The 15,753-nt window shown below is 48.0% G+C and overlaps 2 protein-coding genes across 2 annotated transcripts in view; one reads left to right on the top strand and one right to left on the bottom strand.

The window, feature by feature from the left end:
- Positions 1 to 1,748: 1,748 nt before the first annotated feature.
- LOC149365096 (solute carrier family 35 member G1-like) lies at positions 1,749 to 5,520 on the top strand. Its single transcript, XM_089575175.1, has 2 exons — positions 1,749 to 3,421; positions 3,840 to 5,520. The coding sequence occupies exons 1-2, from the start codon at positions 2,237 to 2,239 to the stop codon at positions 3,987 to 3,989; spliced, it is 1,335 nt and encodes a 444-aa protein (XP_089431301.1). The 5' UTR covers positions 1,749 to 2,236; the 3' UTR covers positions 3,990 to 5,520.
- A 625-nt stretch (positions 5,521 to 6,145) lies between these two features.
- Positions 6,146 to 15,753, bottom strand: part of Rab35 (RAS oncogene family member Rab35) — a 30,846-nt gene continuing 21,238 nt past the window's right edge. The window contains exons 5-7 of the mRNA XM_089575176.1: positions 12,293 to 12,417; positions 9,975 to 10,164; positions 6,146 to 8,268 (exon numbers count right to left, since the gene is read on the bottom strand). Of these exons, the coding sequence (XP_089431302.1) occupies positions 10,039 to 10,164; positions 12,293 to 12,417 (251 nt within the window). The 3' untranslated portion in view covers positions 6,146 to 8,268; positions 9,975 to 10,038. The remainder of the gene's footprint in view (positions 8,269 to 9,974; positions 10,165 to 12,292; positions 12,418 to 15,753) is intronic.

Consider the following 15,753-nt stretch of genomic DNA (forward strand, 5'->3'; position numbering starts at 1 on the left):
TAGCCGAGTTTTCGCGACGCGTGCCCGCATAATCCATTACGAAATCGCGCTGCCGCGTGGTTCTACGCGAAGTAGAAAAAAATGTCTCGCGCGGCGCGCCCACTGACGTCACGGCCGGCGTCCACCAATCAGCGTGCAGTCACGTGTAATTTTGGCTTTTTGGTTTGCCAACAGCGCATGCGCAGAGTGACGTCATAGCCCGCAGCTGATGTGCGCGCCTCGCCGCTGCGCCGACGGCGGAGCAGACGCCGCCCGCCTCGTCAGTTGTGCGCATGCGCGGAGTGACGTCAAAACACGCAGCTGGTGAGCGCGCCTTCGAGCCTTCAGCGTGGTGACGCCGTGGATGGCGGAGCGGTGGTGCAAGATCAGCGTAGCCTCGCTGACCTCGCGAAGCGGCTGGTGTAGTGTAGCTATCGCTACAGTAACTGTTGATCTAGGGTAACGGAATGGATTCCAAGAGAAGTAGGAGACAGCAGAAGGTTAGGTGGGTGGATTATAGACTGGGAAGTTTGAGGGGTCGCAGCTGGCAAAGGATAGGGTCAACAGGAGAGACCCCTTGGAGTTGGCGTAGTCAGGCTGCTGACGAGATGATGGCTCTATTTAGGTTGTCATCTCATAGAAAATTTCCGGCTTATTTGGTGGGCAGTTTGCTCAAGTGCACTTGAGCAAACTGCCCACCAATCTTAAATTAATTGGCACCTGCCCATCGTGGCGCTGCGCATGAGACTTACGGGAGCTTGGGAAGAGCAACCTGGGTCTCACAAGCCCCCACGTCGGCCGGGGATGTAGGCATATCTTACTGCGTCTGGAGTGGTATGAGGACCCCCACAATTTATGAATGCGATGGATGGATGGGAAAAAAAATTATTTCTGAGAAATTTAAAGTGTTCTTGACCCTAACGGGTCGCTGGGAGCTGGTCGATCCTTGGTCCAGGATATGCCGCACTTGACTGCTGCCATCGTGGCTCGGCGTACGAGCAATCGTTGCGCTTCCTCGTCCTGGCAAGTGCTCCCACTGCGTCACACTCGATCGGGTGGTCTATTCTAGGCTCTAAGTCTGCCTTAGGGCAGGTCCAATGTGACATATGCTCTAGTCCTGACACCACGGACATTCGTCTACATATTGTGTACGGAAAATCTTGTGTAGTGTGCAGGTGCGGTAGCCTAGCTGCGCCAGTCTATACCGTCTATACCAGTCTATACCAGTCTATACCAGTCCGTCTTTGTCTTGTTGTGTTGCCGTGCGATATTGCCAGAGCAATGGCGGCTTCTTCAGCTGCTCTGCTTGGGTTGTTTATCGTTGCGCTGGTTATTTCTTTCCCTCCTTCGCCTGTTACAACGGCGATCGTTTTGCGTTGGTATCAGTCCTTTGCTGCGTCCGAGTAGACTACGCTGGGATTGTCGCTGAACTCCCTGCTGAGTGCTCAGACTGGCTTGTCGTCTTTTACAACTTAAAAAAAACAGCAGTTGCTAACACTGGGCCGCGGTCCACGGCGTCTTGTATTACTCCGCTGGCCAATCGCAACAGTAAACGAAATCAGCTTTTAATGTTTGACTATATCAAACAATCCATGTATAAAAATTATCGAGCTCATGATTTTTTTCTTTTGATAAGCTTCTTGTTTAGGTAGCAAGAAACGTTTAAGCAACGAACTACTTTTTTGTCGTGGAGGAATTTTGTGCGAGAAGGCTGAATGTGGGCGGAGCTTCACTGCAGACTTAAGTTGTATCCGACTATAGTTGCGCACTACACTGCGCTTCTCGTAGTTCGCCGAAGCTGCTCGATACTCGCAGTGCCATTAGTTTTTCGGTTGGTTTTGATACATCATCCTGTGTTTTGCGATTGAAAGGGTCATGACGTCATCAACACCACGCGCCAGTGGACCAATCATAGGGCACTGCCAAATTTGAAAACCTGAGGACCCCTAAAACTGAACTGGGCGGGAAAATCGCAAGAACTATGGCATGAGACACTCATTGTAGACATCCTAGCAGGTAATGCTATCGCATTTTCTGGTTAAAAGAAGGTCCCCGAGTTCCTCTTCTAAGGCCGACAACGAAAATAAGAAAGAAGACCATTCTCGCGGCTAGATCTCGCGCCAGCGGTTCGATCGGCACCTCCAAAGACCTTTTAATTTTCACTCTGCGTTCCAAGCAAGGGGCCGCCGGGATTCCAGGCTCATAAAAGCGTGGCATACCGCCCACTCGCGCGGTGGCTTCGGCACCGGGACAAACCATGGAAGCACCCGAGCAAAGCGGGACCGTAGGTGCGACTTACAGTGGCACGGCACGGGAGGTCAGCTTGTCGCTCGTCGATGATTCAACCCCCACGCTGCCGCAAGCCGACCGTTCTGTGGACGAGTCTAAGGCGTTGATTGGAGCGCAGCTTACGGACACGAAACCTCCTCCAGGCAGCTGCTCCGAGCGAAACACGGACAGGAAGCACTCGCCGAGCAGCGGCAGCATCTCGAAGGAGCGCGACTCCTTGCGCATTCTAACCTCCCTGCGAACGCTGCGCAACTCAATCGTGGGCACCGGGAGCATGTTCGACCTGGTGCGCACGAGCGGTGCCGCCCCCCAGAAGCCTTCCGAAGCCAGCACCACCGAGAGCAGCACTGTGCTGCGTCAGAGAGGCCGCGCCCACCACTCCTTCGTTTTGGGCATCCTAATGGCGGCCGGTACCAGCGCCGTCCTGTCCCTGGTCAACGTCATCATCAAGCGTCTGGAGTCCGTGAGCTCGCTGGAGGTACTCACATTCATGGCGTTCGGCGTCTTCATCGGCATCCTTCCGGCGGCCACAGAGGAGGTGCAGCCGTTCGGGCCAAGCAGCGCCCAGCCGCTACTCATTGTGCGGACCATCCTCTCGCTAGGCGCTGCCGCGCTGAGACTGTCCAGCCTGTCCTACCTGACCATCGCAGACTCCTCGATCATCACCAGCCTCACACCCCTCATGGTCGCCATCACGGCAAGTTTATTCCTCGCGGAGCCCTGCCACTGGACCCAGGGGGCCGCCGTCGCCCTCTCCATACTAGGCATCACTCTGGTGGTGAAGCCGCCGTTTCTGGCCACCGCGGGGGGATCATTCACCGAAGAGCAGTACATCGGCATCGCCTACGGCCTCAGCCACACTGTCCTCAATGGCGTCACCACTGTCTGCATCCGAGCCACCAAGGGCGTTTCGCGGAGCGTCGTGGTATTCCACTACGGCTGTCTCTCAATGCTGCTCGTGTCCTTTGTGTCTATCGCCATGGGTCGGCTAAGGATATTCTACGATGGCTCGCAGATTGGCTACCTCTTACTCATTTCGCACCTCACCTTCGCCGTCCAAATGTTTCTCACCAAGGCACTTCAGATCGAGAATGCCTCAGTGGTCACCATAGTCAAGACGTCGTCGGATGTCATCTTTGGATTCGTCATGCAGGTATGTTAGGCTCTTAATAAACCTCATCGTCTCTGTTTGAAAAACTACTTTGTTTACATCACGAGTAGCAAAAAAAAAAGATGTGTCATTTGATCCTTCATAAGCAGCAGACGTGAGAAAATAGGACTTTTTCGAGTACACTGAACTTTTTTAGTTTTGGTTGAAAAGTCTGCCGGGCGTGTGGCTACGAAGCTGTCCATTCATGTCTGCTTTGCTTTCTTCAGTGCAAAGAACACATCGAAGTAACCGCTGAAATTATTTCCAGAGCAGCCGCGAAGTAGCTGATGTACTAGATGATCTCTATTGTGGAAGCACGTGTAGTCTCTTTTTCTCATCCTTATTCCTTAATTGCACTGTGTTGCTGCTCTTTTTTTTCTAAACACTTGCATTGATACAAAGGTTCAACTTCTTCATGCAGGCAGTGTTCCTGAACGTGTACCCAGACTTGTTCAGCATGTTTGGCGGCACCTTCGTGCTTATAGGAGTCTTGATCATTGGCCTCCGCAAGATTGCCCAAGCTGCCGCGCCTGGAACTGTGCTCAGGCACAGGCTCCGGTTTCTTCTTTAAAGCGAAGAAAGCTTTCTCAGAGTTTCCTTTCTTTAAAGCGAAGAAAGCTTTCTCAGAGTTTCCTTCCTTGCAGAGTTTAATGAAAAGCTCATGAAAGGTTGACGTAAATCATGTCAGCGTGAAAACACGACAGACATATGCCCAGAAGAGGAAGAAAGCACCTGTAGGCGAGACTGTGCTGCCTGCGTTTTCGCGCTGACATGTTTCACAGCATGTTTCACGGCAACTCTCATCAACTATATAGCCTAGCAGAAAGTTTTGTTAAACCATACAAGAGAGATCGATCACCCTATGGCAACCAATGTCATGCCACTTCTGTGATCTTCTCTGATAATTTCCAAGCATGAACAAATGCACAGGCCCGCAGATGTGCGGAGCGATGTGCAGTTTGCGGCATCGACTCAAGCAGGTACCAGAAAAACCCGCACCACGCTAAATTTAAATCTGGGCCATTTCTCTTACCAGCACAGGACAAGTGTCAGCAAGCATATAGTGTGTTGTGTTTGCGGAGAAATGGGTGATGCACTCGTGTCACAGATGCAAGTCGCAGAGACGCAAGGCCACTTTACTCCTACCCTGCTGCTGCTCTTCCGTTCCCAAAAGTTTTAAGGTGCTTAAACCAATGCTGTAAAGTTCAATGCGTCGTCTTTTTTTCTCTTTGTATTTATTGTGGGATTGTCCGAGTGTTTGGACAAAAACCCAGACCTTATTTTTGATTTATGGCAATGTACAGCGTTCCTTCTAGAATTTTTACAGTAAGCGGCAGGGGCATCATTGGAACTGAACGAACGCATGCTCCGTTGAGTGGGGCAGGGGTGTCAGATGCTTTTGTGTTGGCAGCTGGCATCCGATCTGTGTGGAATCCTGATGGTTCATGTTCACCCTGTCGGTCTTTGTGGACGGTTCCGTGATACGCAATCCGCGGGTACAAAGCAGAGTGAGAAAACCTGGCATCACTACCAACAAATAATTTTTGCGTCACAAGCGCAACTGTCGATCGTTTGATTCACGCTAAGCCTTATCGGCCGGCAGTTCAGAATCGTGCCGAAGAAAGGTAGACTCTAAAGACATGCAAGTTTGTAAGTAAGAGACAAACGAGCAGTGGCTCAAAAACGCGAGCCAAAACTTCGCCGGACCGAAGGTGGCTCGCGCATATATGGCATAAGTACACTACGCAAGCCCACGTTGCGATGTTCGTTTTTTTCAGTACATTTGCTGCAAAGTTCGAGACATAAGGAACAGATGAGGAGTGAAAGTCATATTTGTTGTAAGTGAGCTTCAACAGGCCTTAAGATTTTGAAATGGCGGCAAGAACTACTGTTATATCTACCTGGATAGCCAACGCACGGCGATGACAAAATTGAATCAGCGAGTTTCGAGCAATTTGGCGCAGTTAATCTGGTTTGGCGCATTTGGCACTGTAGGTATTGTAAAAATAAATAATAAAAGAATAAAATATCACGCAAAGTGTGAGAGCTTTTTGAACTTTGAAATCCCTCCAATGGCATTCGACAAATCTTAGGTGTTAGACTTGTCAATAAACACTGGGCATCCCTGCCTTTCCGTCCTTTTCTCTCTCTCTCTCACTCACAGAGTTGGCCTCAATAATGCAGGTTAGGTGATCTGATCCGTAGCATCTGGCGCAACCTAGTCTTTATAATCACTTTCTTTTTTTCTTACCCACCCTAGTCTTTGTTACTGAGCCAAGTGTTCTGAAACTCGTGCATTCACAAACAAAGAGCTACGTGAATGCTCAGCAGCTTAAACAGGCCTCTGGACTGAAAATGCCAAGTGTTGGCGCACGAAGAAACAATGCCGCAGCATTGCTAGCAGTTGGACCTAGGACAGGCAGAAACAGCCTCAATGTTAGCTATCTAAAGCCTATGCTCCAAACTTAAGACAAAGCTGAAGAAAATTTTTGGTGTTAAGTGGAAATATGCATATGCAGAGAAAATAAATGACTCTGTGTTTATTGACAAGTTTTCTTAATTTTTTATCAGGATTTGCATTTCATGATGGATATATTCAAAAGTTTTCAAGGGAAAAAAAAAATTCAATTTAAATGGATCTGAAAATGGGATTTAAAAATCAAGCCTTTCCAGGATTTTAAGGACCTTGTATGCATTAAAACAGAGAAGAGGTAAAAATTCAGGTACTTGTATTGTTCAATATGTTTATTTCGCACTGTAAAATTCAAAGTATGCATTGTATTTTCATTTGCTTTTCTTCTTTTCGCAGTGGTGTGCACACTTTGTAGGGGCACGCAGTACTTTGGCGAGTGACCAGTGCTTAAGAAAAAAAAAAGCAGAAATTATGCACTCCATTACATCAACCACAACTTATTTTTTACACCTGCCAGCAAAAAGAACTGTCTACAGACACCGAACCCTGCTTAAGGCCGTTTTTCTATTTTTTCACACAATGACCCAGAAAGAACATCCCTTTAGCAAGACTTCAACAACAATGTCACTACAGTGACGTAACTTTTTGGGTCAGAAATGTAGGCAGCAGACAAAAAATAATGTCTTTACTAAACTGCACACTTCTAAGCCCGAGAAAATTCAGCGTACACCATTCATCTTCAAAAAGGCCTCGCCAAATGAGTAAAAACTGCGTGTAAAGGCCTATTACTTCCATCAAATTGAAGCGATCTGGCCAGAACCAAGAAAACAACATGCTCAACAAAAACACAACGAAAAACACACGCTACAAACTAATTTATGGTACATCCTGCTGCACTTTGCAGGCACAGATGGCATGCAAATGTGCTATGCAGCTCAAGTGACCAGTGTGACCTGCATATACCAGGAGACACAGCAGAGACGTGGGAAATACTCATTCAAAATTACTCTGCCCACAAAAAAATTAAAAAAAAAAGGAGAGAGTATGCTTCTCACTCCCTGCAGAAAGCTGTGCTTCCTGCAGAGTGGCATAAGGTACTGCTACATTCTCTGGTAGTATTATGAGCTAACCTTCATGTATTCACAACTGCTTTTAGCAATGCAAAAGTACTGTAGCAATCTGCATTTATAAAACCAATAAATGCTATATATGCTTTAGGCAGCAACATAGCAGTGGAGAAGGAATTTACATTTGGTGATAACAACATGCAATGCAAGTAATGGGTGTGATAAAGCATACCGTGAGAAAATACAAAAAAAAAAATCGATGGCAGACTTCACGCTTAAAAAACAGGAGTTCTTCGTGTAACAAATAAAGAAGAAACGAGAATATACGCCACACATTCATACATGAACGTGAAAATTCGGTGACTAAGACTGACCCAACCAAAAGGCGACGGTCTCTTGGCCACTGGCCCCACAGCTTCAAAAGCTGTCATCATTAACTTTGATACCACACAACTGCACCTCTAATCACACTGCTCTTCACCCCTCAGCGTAGATTCCAAAAGCTGCAATGAGCACACCGGCACAGTAAGAGGGGGACATAACCCAGCATGGTCACTTGTAAGTGAAAAGAGAAAAAAAGAAATGGGAGGAGCAGGAGCAGAGAGATGTGAGAATTCGTGCTGTCGCCCCTGTACCAAACCGACCAGAATGTGCTTGTGCACGCAAGCCGCTCGCACGGCAAAACAGAAACGACGTTCAAGAGAAAGTGCTGCTGAGCAGCTGCACCGTCTGCAGAGTTGTCTTCCGTTCCTTGCTCGTGCAGACCTGCCAAAATAACGCTCCTCCGTCTGCCAGCACAGGAGCTGAACTGCATGTCTGGTGGAGGAGCACGTGGCAACCAGCCTACCGTGTGCCACTCGGGATGCAGGCACTGGCAAACGTTCTCCATCATCCGCCTGTGCTTGTATTTACAGTGAGCTAAGCTGCACATCACCATTTGCAGACAACACCCATTCACACACCGTGGCTAGGCTCATCATCGTCCCAGACATGCTCTGATCAGGCAAACAGGTGACGCTGCAAAGATCCAAGACCGGGCATGCACACTTTCACAGGCTACTTCCAGCAGCAAGGCTGGATTGGGCAAACTAAAATAATAAGAAACATTTAGGAAAGAAGCCTTGCACATGGTGCACGCAAACATAGCATACAGTACCCGGCAGTGCCTTCTACACAGCCAGGAAGTGAGAGAGAGAGACAGGTCGAGGCATAGAACAAGAACGGGAGGCAGGAACGAACAGAGAAGTCAATCGCAACGACAATGAGTTTCTCTGCACTGGCAGCAGCCCTAGGCAGACAGTGCTGCTGTCCAAAAAAAGGAATGAGCCACGTCCTCTTCCTCCTGATCCCTTGCAAATGTACAGGTTTTCCTGGAGAGCACAAGAAGCATCCCAGGGAGAAAAGGTCACACACAGATATGAATTAAAGGCATCAGCCACTTAAACATTACTAGTGCAAGTGCTGCACTAGGCTGCTGCACTGAAGCTGCAAACAGCAGTCCACAGCACTGCTAAATAAATTAATGCTCAATGGGAAGAAAAATTACCGAAGAAACTTTGGAAATTCTAAAGTGTGCTTGGCGAAAGCCTTGTGGTTCACGTCCGGTGACACATTCAGTCGTCGCATGCGCATTCACTCCTTGTTTGTCTGGTGTTTGGTGTTGGGGAAATCCGGCGTCCACTGCTGCTTCCCCGAACAGCTTGGCGCGGAATCACTGGGCCGCTTCAGAGCCATGCGTCTCACTCACTCGACTGCAATGAGACGTCTGGCGAAGGAGTGGAGGTGCAGCTGCCACCGCCGACACGTGCGTGCTCGTTCTACCGCTACTGTGTGACGTCACGGTTGCTATGCACAGCTGCACCTCCCATCGTCGTGCCGGTTGCTAAGGAGGGGAGGAGGTTGCGCTGCTGCGCGGAGGAGAGGCCACAGTTGGCACAATTCCAGCGCACGGACGGATGCGACTGCGAGCATGAGCCTTTAAAGGCTTTCGCCTTAAGATAGCACTCAGACAAGTAAGTTCTCGGACCAGTGTCGATGGCACAATCCCCCAAGGAGGTGCAGACTTCAGTCAAGCCACCAGCAGTTACCGTAAGTACCTGGTTCTCACGTGGCCATAGTTCTAATGCACACCTGACTTTCATAGTTCTGAAAATGAAGAAAGCACTATTTGTCCAGAAGCCTAAAGCGACGTTCATATCTGCTTCTGTGTTACTCATCGCTCGGTTGAGACGATTCTCTTTTGCTGTCATCGTGGCGAGCACACCTCAAAAAAGCGACAGATGCATAACGATGCAATCACAAGGCGAGCAGTTGCAAACAAATAGAGAGCAACAGTGATAACACAGCACACCTTTCCTACTCAGGTGTGACCCTGTGGCCAAGCTGACTAGCCTGGTACAAGTCGCAAACCAAACTGCGAATGGCCCTGTAGTTTTGGATTCCACTGCGACACACACTCTGGCGGTTACTTGACGTAGAAGCACTACTCGTAACTTTTGTTTCATGCTACCCACCATGCACCTGGACAAGTGACCGCCACCATCAGCTAGCTGGATAAATAATACGCAGTTTGAATTTTCGTTGGATGCACTGGTTTGCACATGAGTTTGATCTTTTTTTACCACATGGAGCTCCATGCATCTGGCACCTGAGGCGCATACAACCCATGGCTCGGCAACACACATTTTTGAAGCAAAAAGAAAAGAACATCTTTCACACATCGTATTTAGTTGTGTAACTTGTGCACTCTTTTCTTTAAATTACGGCTTCAACAAAAAGAGGGTGCACAAATGAACTGAAAATTCTCTCAACATGTCCTCAACAGTGAGAGGGTCCCAGACAATTACGGCATATTCCAACAACGGGCAAATAAGGGAATTGTACGCTAAAAGGCGAACATCAGGCGGGGAAGATTTTACAGAGCGCTTCAAGAAAAGCAGTCATGATTATGATTCTCAGCATACATGCTGCGAAAGCTTTCGTCACTGCCAACAAAAATGGCTTACAAATTGGTGGTGGCACCTGAAACTGAGAACTTCTACTTGCAAGGGTACCGCATCTCCGATCTCAAACTCACCGGCAACCAGAGCTGCACGGAAGGGTGGTGGAGGTGGTGGGAGGGGGGAAGAAGGGGCCGCCAATCAGCAGCACTGCTTCTTCTTCTTGTGGCCACCGGGCTTTAACCGCAGCTTGTCCTCGGGCACCTGCTGTCGCTCTTTCTGCTCCTTCTTGCTCTTCAGCACCATCCTCGTGATAGCGTTGAACATCTGGGGGCAGGCGACGTCATGCTGTCATGCCTCATTCAACCTTCACTCTCGGCACTTCGTTTTGATTGCGACAAAGGACATCTCAGAACACTACAGCGTAACTCGCTCACCCGGTCACATAGCCAGAACACAGTAAGAAAAAAATAAAATAAAAACCATTAAGTTAGTAAATAAGACTAGGTTATTAATTGTGTGAGCCCAGATACTGACCACAAGAGTTATTAGGGTGCTGGCAGACCGGGAAAGAATAAGGAAAGGCAAACTGTCACTCAAAGAAGTGGGAAGCTTAGTTTTCAGCTATGTTTGCGTTCCACATTCATTTTCCTAGCCCCTTGTACTGTTGGTGCACAACAGTGTATGTGCATCATCTACCAGCACCACCAAGAGTAGCGGGGCCGGCCCAAGACAAGCTAACACGTCCAGTAACTTTATTTTATATCAATTTTACTCCCTTTTCAAGGAAGCGCGAAAAAAGCAATGAAAGAAATGCGCCACTGTCCTGCGATGGCAGGCGCTGCCAGCGGTGGGGCTTGTGCAACCCAGGTAGCCCGGTGGAGCAACCTCTCGCAACCAATCATTAATTTAACTGCCATGTTGGGGAGTTTGCTCACAATCGGGTACGCAGGTTGTAATGACGCCACCAGGTAATGTGACCTAGGTGGCCCACCTTTCACCTAGGCATGGCCCACCCGAGTTGCTCCGCTGGGGATTTTTCATGGAATTTGTGCTCGTGGCCAACGCCGAGGCTGATGAAGGGTGCTGGCTTTTCCGCGACACAGACTCCTTAATGATATCGCATTAACAAACCATTCAGCATCTTTTTCTCTTTTGCTGACAAGTGCGGGTGCACAGTTTGATGGGGCCCCTGTCGGCGGGAAGAAAGCTGAAAAAACTGCTGTGCTTTTGAGCTTTTTCCATCAGTCAACTGCCTCATAACTAGGGGTGTGCGAATATTCGAAATTTTCGAATATGTTTCGAATATTATATTTTTAGTATTCGTATTCGATTCGAAGACCAAGTATTCGTGTACTTTCGAATATTCGACTCGACGCGAATATTCGTATCTAGCCGAATATTCATTGTGAGCACCGGCGTTCATTTCGGTCCGCAAGCCCTATCGACAGAGACATAACAACATGGCGGCGCCCAGAGCAACGCGCATGGATGAAGGAAAATTTTTCCTTCCAATTTTTCCTTCGAGGAAGGAAAATTTTTCCTTCCTCCAAGGGCCATGCCGTAGCTAACTGCGCTGGTGAGCTTTTTTGTGGCTATACCTGCCAAGCTGGTATAGTCAGAGCTGTGCACGAAGTACCTCGCAATACGTGCCAGGTCAGTGCCAAGTGAGAGGGCATTTTCTGTGGCTGGAGGAGTCGTTTCAGCTATAAGGGAACTACTTCTGCCTGACCATGTGGAGCAGCTGGTTTTCCTTCACGACAACCTTTTATGTTCATCCCAGCAACGCACTTTTCTGCTGATGGCAAGCTAGCCTTAATCAATGCTGTGTACTAGCCATCCTCTCCGATATTTCCACTCTTCTAAGAATAATGTTCGAGACTTTAATACTTTTTGTGCAGCCACACACACCTTTTGTGTTCATTTAATCATCGATAGTTGAACTGTGATGTTCTTGGGTGCTCAAATAAATGTTTTCTAGTGGTTAAATTAGTCTGTCCTTGATTATTCGATATTCGATTCGATATTCGGAATCAAGTATTCGTATTCGATTCGTATTCTAAAAATTTGATATTCACACACCCCTACTCATAACCCTTCTTGAAGCAATTTCCAATTCTACTGCAAGTTTTCTGATGAGTCCATCAGACTCGAAGTTAAGGGTACAAACGTATAACTCATTTCTCTTTCTAGAAAAATAGTGGTCAGAATGGCTTGAAAGTGATGTCATCACAATTCTAAAGTCATTCTGAGTGCAATTTTACCATTTGTATGCATGCGAGACATGCATACAGCTTATGTTTTAGAAAGGGTTAATGTGCTTGGTTTCCGTCAACTACAAAGTGTCCTCAAACCCCAACTCTCTTCTCAGCAATTTTTCGAGCAAAAAAAAAAAAGAAAAAACACACCACCAAACTTATTCTATGTGTTTCAAAACGGCATCAAGCGTCCTCACTTCTTCAACATTGATGTTCTCCTTGGCGCTCGTCTCGAACAGCTGAATGCCCATTTGGTCAGCAAAGCGCTGTGCATCCTCTGTTAGCACCACTTTCCTACTTGGGTCGTCATTCTTGTTGCCCACTGAAAAAAACACAAACACAGTTAATAACAAACTTTTTTGCATACGCAAGCAGCGATCCACAGTACCGTATTTACTCGAATGTAACGCGCCCTCGATTGTAACGCGCACCCGTTTTTCGTGACCCCCCCACCGAAAAAAAAAAAACGATTGTAACGCGCACCCGTTTTCCATGACAAAAAAAAAAAGGTAACACCCACCTCGTGCTTTCATGCAGCAATACAACTTTGTCTCGTTTGGAAAAACAAAGATTTAATCTCGATGCACTAAAGTTGCGATAATAAACACACACATAAAAAAAGGAAACGGCTTATCTTGCCAAGCCCGGGATCAGTCGTGCCGGCGTAGTGAAAACAATCTTGGCAAGATAAGCCGTTTCCTTTTTTTGTGTGTGTTTATTATTGCAACTTGGTGTAGAGAGAGGAACTCAAGTGAGACACAGCGGGAAGCCTCGTGCCTGCATGCTCTGCCGAAGCGCGATTGGTGGCCCCGAGAGGGACCGTTGAAAAAAGCTGCCAAAGGAGCTTTGAGAGAAGAGGAGGAGGAGAGGCGGCGTTGGGCGAGGAGACATCTGCAACGCCAGCCCGGGATCAGCCCGCCGGCACAAGGTTCACTCGTCGTCGCTGTCAGACAACTCCTTATCGCTGTTGACGGACCAAAGAATTTCATCCTCGGTGCCGTCCATGGCATTCGATATGCCACATTTTTTAAAGGCCTTGCTGACCATGGCAGACGGTATCGTGCACCACGCATCTTTCGCCCATCCAGCGAAGTCTTGCAGCGAGGCACGCTTAATCCTATTGCTGGGAGTGAATTCATGGCAGCCACTCACAAGCCATTCGGTGTAGAGCGCCCGAATCCTATCTTTAACCAGCTTGTTCAAACAGACATCGAGCGGCTGGAGCTGCGATGTCATGCCGCCGGGTATCACGACAAGGTCGGTGTTGCACGCTGCGAGCTTGTCCTTGATGCGTTGGTCGAGATGGCACCTGAACGCGTCGAGCACAAGCATCGCACGCAGGCCCAAACTGCCGCCGGGTCTCTTGCGCCAGACGTGATCGATCCAGTCGGCGACCAAGTCCGTGGTCATCCAACCTTTTTCATTTGCGCGCACGATCACGCCACTCGGAAACACGATTCCTTTCGGGAGCGTCTTGCGTCTGAATATAAGATACGGGGGCAGCTTGTGTCCATCCGCGGTGCAACAAAGCATTGCGGTGACGCGTGTTTTTTCATGGCCGGAAGACAACACGCGCACTTGCTTCGCCCCCTTCTTTTCAACAGTTGTGTTGGCAGGCATGTCGAAGTAGAGCGGTGTTTGATCGGCATTTCCAATCTGGCCGAGGCCGTAGCCGTGTCTGCGGCGCAAACCCAAAACGAACCGCTGAAAACTGTGCAGCTTTTCCTCATATTCCTCAGGCAACTTTTGGCATATCCCCGTTCGCCTTCTAAGAGAAAAGCCTTTTCTCTTCATAAAATTTGAGAGCCAGCACCTGCTGGCTTTGAAGTCACTCCGCGTTAGCCCTGTTTGTAGGGCTAATTGCATCGCCCGGACTTTGAGCAGATCGGTCGTCACTGGTTGCTGCGCCGCTCGCTGCTCTTGAACATATTCTGCGAGCCGCTCTTCTATTTCGGCGAACCGGCCCTGCTTCGGTCCACTGAAACCCTTTCGTGTAGCCTTGCTGGCGAAAATCTTTTCCTTCTGCTTGCGCCAGTCCCACACGCACGTTTCTGGTACTCCGAATACGCGTGATGCGGCCCGATTTCCGTCCGTCTCTGCACACATGATGACTTAACAAAACTTCTGTTTGGGCTAGATGGTGCATAGCTATAAATGAAATGAAATTTAAGCGCACACGAAAAACGCACACAAGAGGAGATACACACAGGACAGGCGTATCTCCTGTGTGTATCTCCTCTTGTGTGCGTTTTTCGTGTGCGCTTAAATTTCATTTCATTTATAACACATGATGACTTTCCTTTTAAACGCGGCATCATGATGAACTCGGCGTATCTTCGCTGTCGGCCCGTCCATGCTGGTAGAGCAAACGCAGAAAACGGATAGACTAACCTAAGCACAGGCAGCTAGTCAGCTACGCTCTCGAAGTGCGTATGAGGCGGCCATTTTGAAATGCCGATGGCGATATGATATCAGAGATTTAGGGTCGTACTCGATTCTAACGCGCACCCAATTTTTGGACCCGATATATCGGAAAAAAGGTGCGCGTTAGATTCGAGTAAACACGGTACTTCATGTTGCTCACGATTTCAAACAGGAATTTTTTTGGGTTCGGTTCGTGTTTATGCCTTTCGGGCTCAGTTCCGGGTTCAGCTCCAGGGCTGTTCCAGTACGAACTCGAAATGGTTCAAACAGGCTCAATTTTTGAATGTAGACAGGATTTTTTAATCAACCTTGCCTTGCTTTGTTTCCTTTTTGTGATGCTGGTGTAGACAATTAAAAAAAAATGAAAAATTTGTTCTATACAACATGTTTTCACTTTACCCATTTAAATTACACTCCACAGCAAAGCGTATAAGAATTTACGGCAAGAGCCGCAAAATCATTTGAACTCAGATTTAACCGAAAATTGGCTAGGTATGAGCTAGAATCCCTCTGATGAGGGACATACAAATCTGGTCGATTTCATGTCTTCAAAGACCTTCAGCCCCTTTTGTGACCCTGTCATGTGAGTAAGAGGTTTCCTCCGAGGCTTGTGTCAATGGGGTATTTCTCCTATGCAGAGTACTTGCGTGGGTGCCATGAGGACGGTCACATGCGCACTCTACCTTGCCATGCACTACAGAGATCTGAAGCTGTCTTGTATCAGCAGCTACAGACAGGCACCTTTCCCTCGCCCCAAAGCCGACATACCAGTCACTCCACGGTTCAATGTTTAGAAGAATACCGTAAGGTGAAGTAGACTTGCAATAAGAGAGTAATTACTCATCAGCATCCACCCAAGCGCAGCCATACGGCTACAAAAGAAAGTTATACAGCTTCCATAAAAACATCGCAGATGAAAACTTCTTCCCAAAACTACCGCCTCACCAGGGCGGTCGCTCTACCTACCAAGTGAGCTGACTGGGACAGCTTGCATATGGTAGGGCAAGAGTGAACTGATCAACTACAGCTGCTGACCAAACTACTCCAATCATTCGGACTTGTGTGATATTTCGGACTTTGCTGAGTGACCATCATGCACCTCACAAAAATGTGTACATTTTCATGACCAATATTTCAGACACCGTGCAGTCCAAAAGTTGAATTTTTCGTACTAAAATAGATGCCAGCAAAGCTGTGGAGACTTGTTTTTTCGGCCTAATATAGATGCGTGTGG

The sequence above is a fragment of the Amblyomma mixtum genome, chromosome 2 (genome assembly GCF_055824585.1).
Source record: "Amblyomma mixtum isolate Tamu chromosome 2, ASM5582458v1, whole genome shotgun sequence".
NCBI classification, from domain to species: Eukaryota; Metazoa; Arthropoda; class Arachnida; order Ixodida; family Ixodidae; genus Amblyomma; species Amblyomma mixtum.

Coding starts and splice junctions, on each gene's coding strand:
- LOC149365096 (XM_089575175.1), top strand. CDS start 2,237: ATGGAAGCACCCGAGCAAAGCGGGACCGTAGGTGCGACTTACAGTGGC. Junction 3,422..3,839: donor TCTTTGGATTCGTCATGCAG/GTATGTTAGGCT, acceptor TTCTTCATGCAG/GCAGTGTTCCTGAACGTGTA.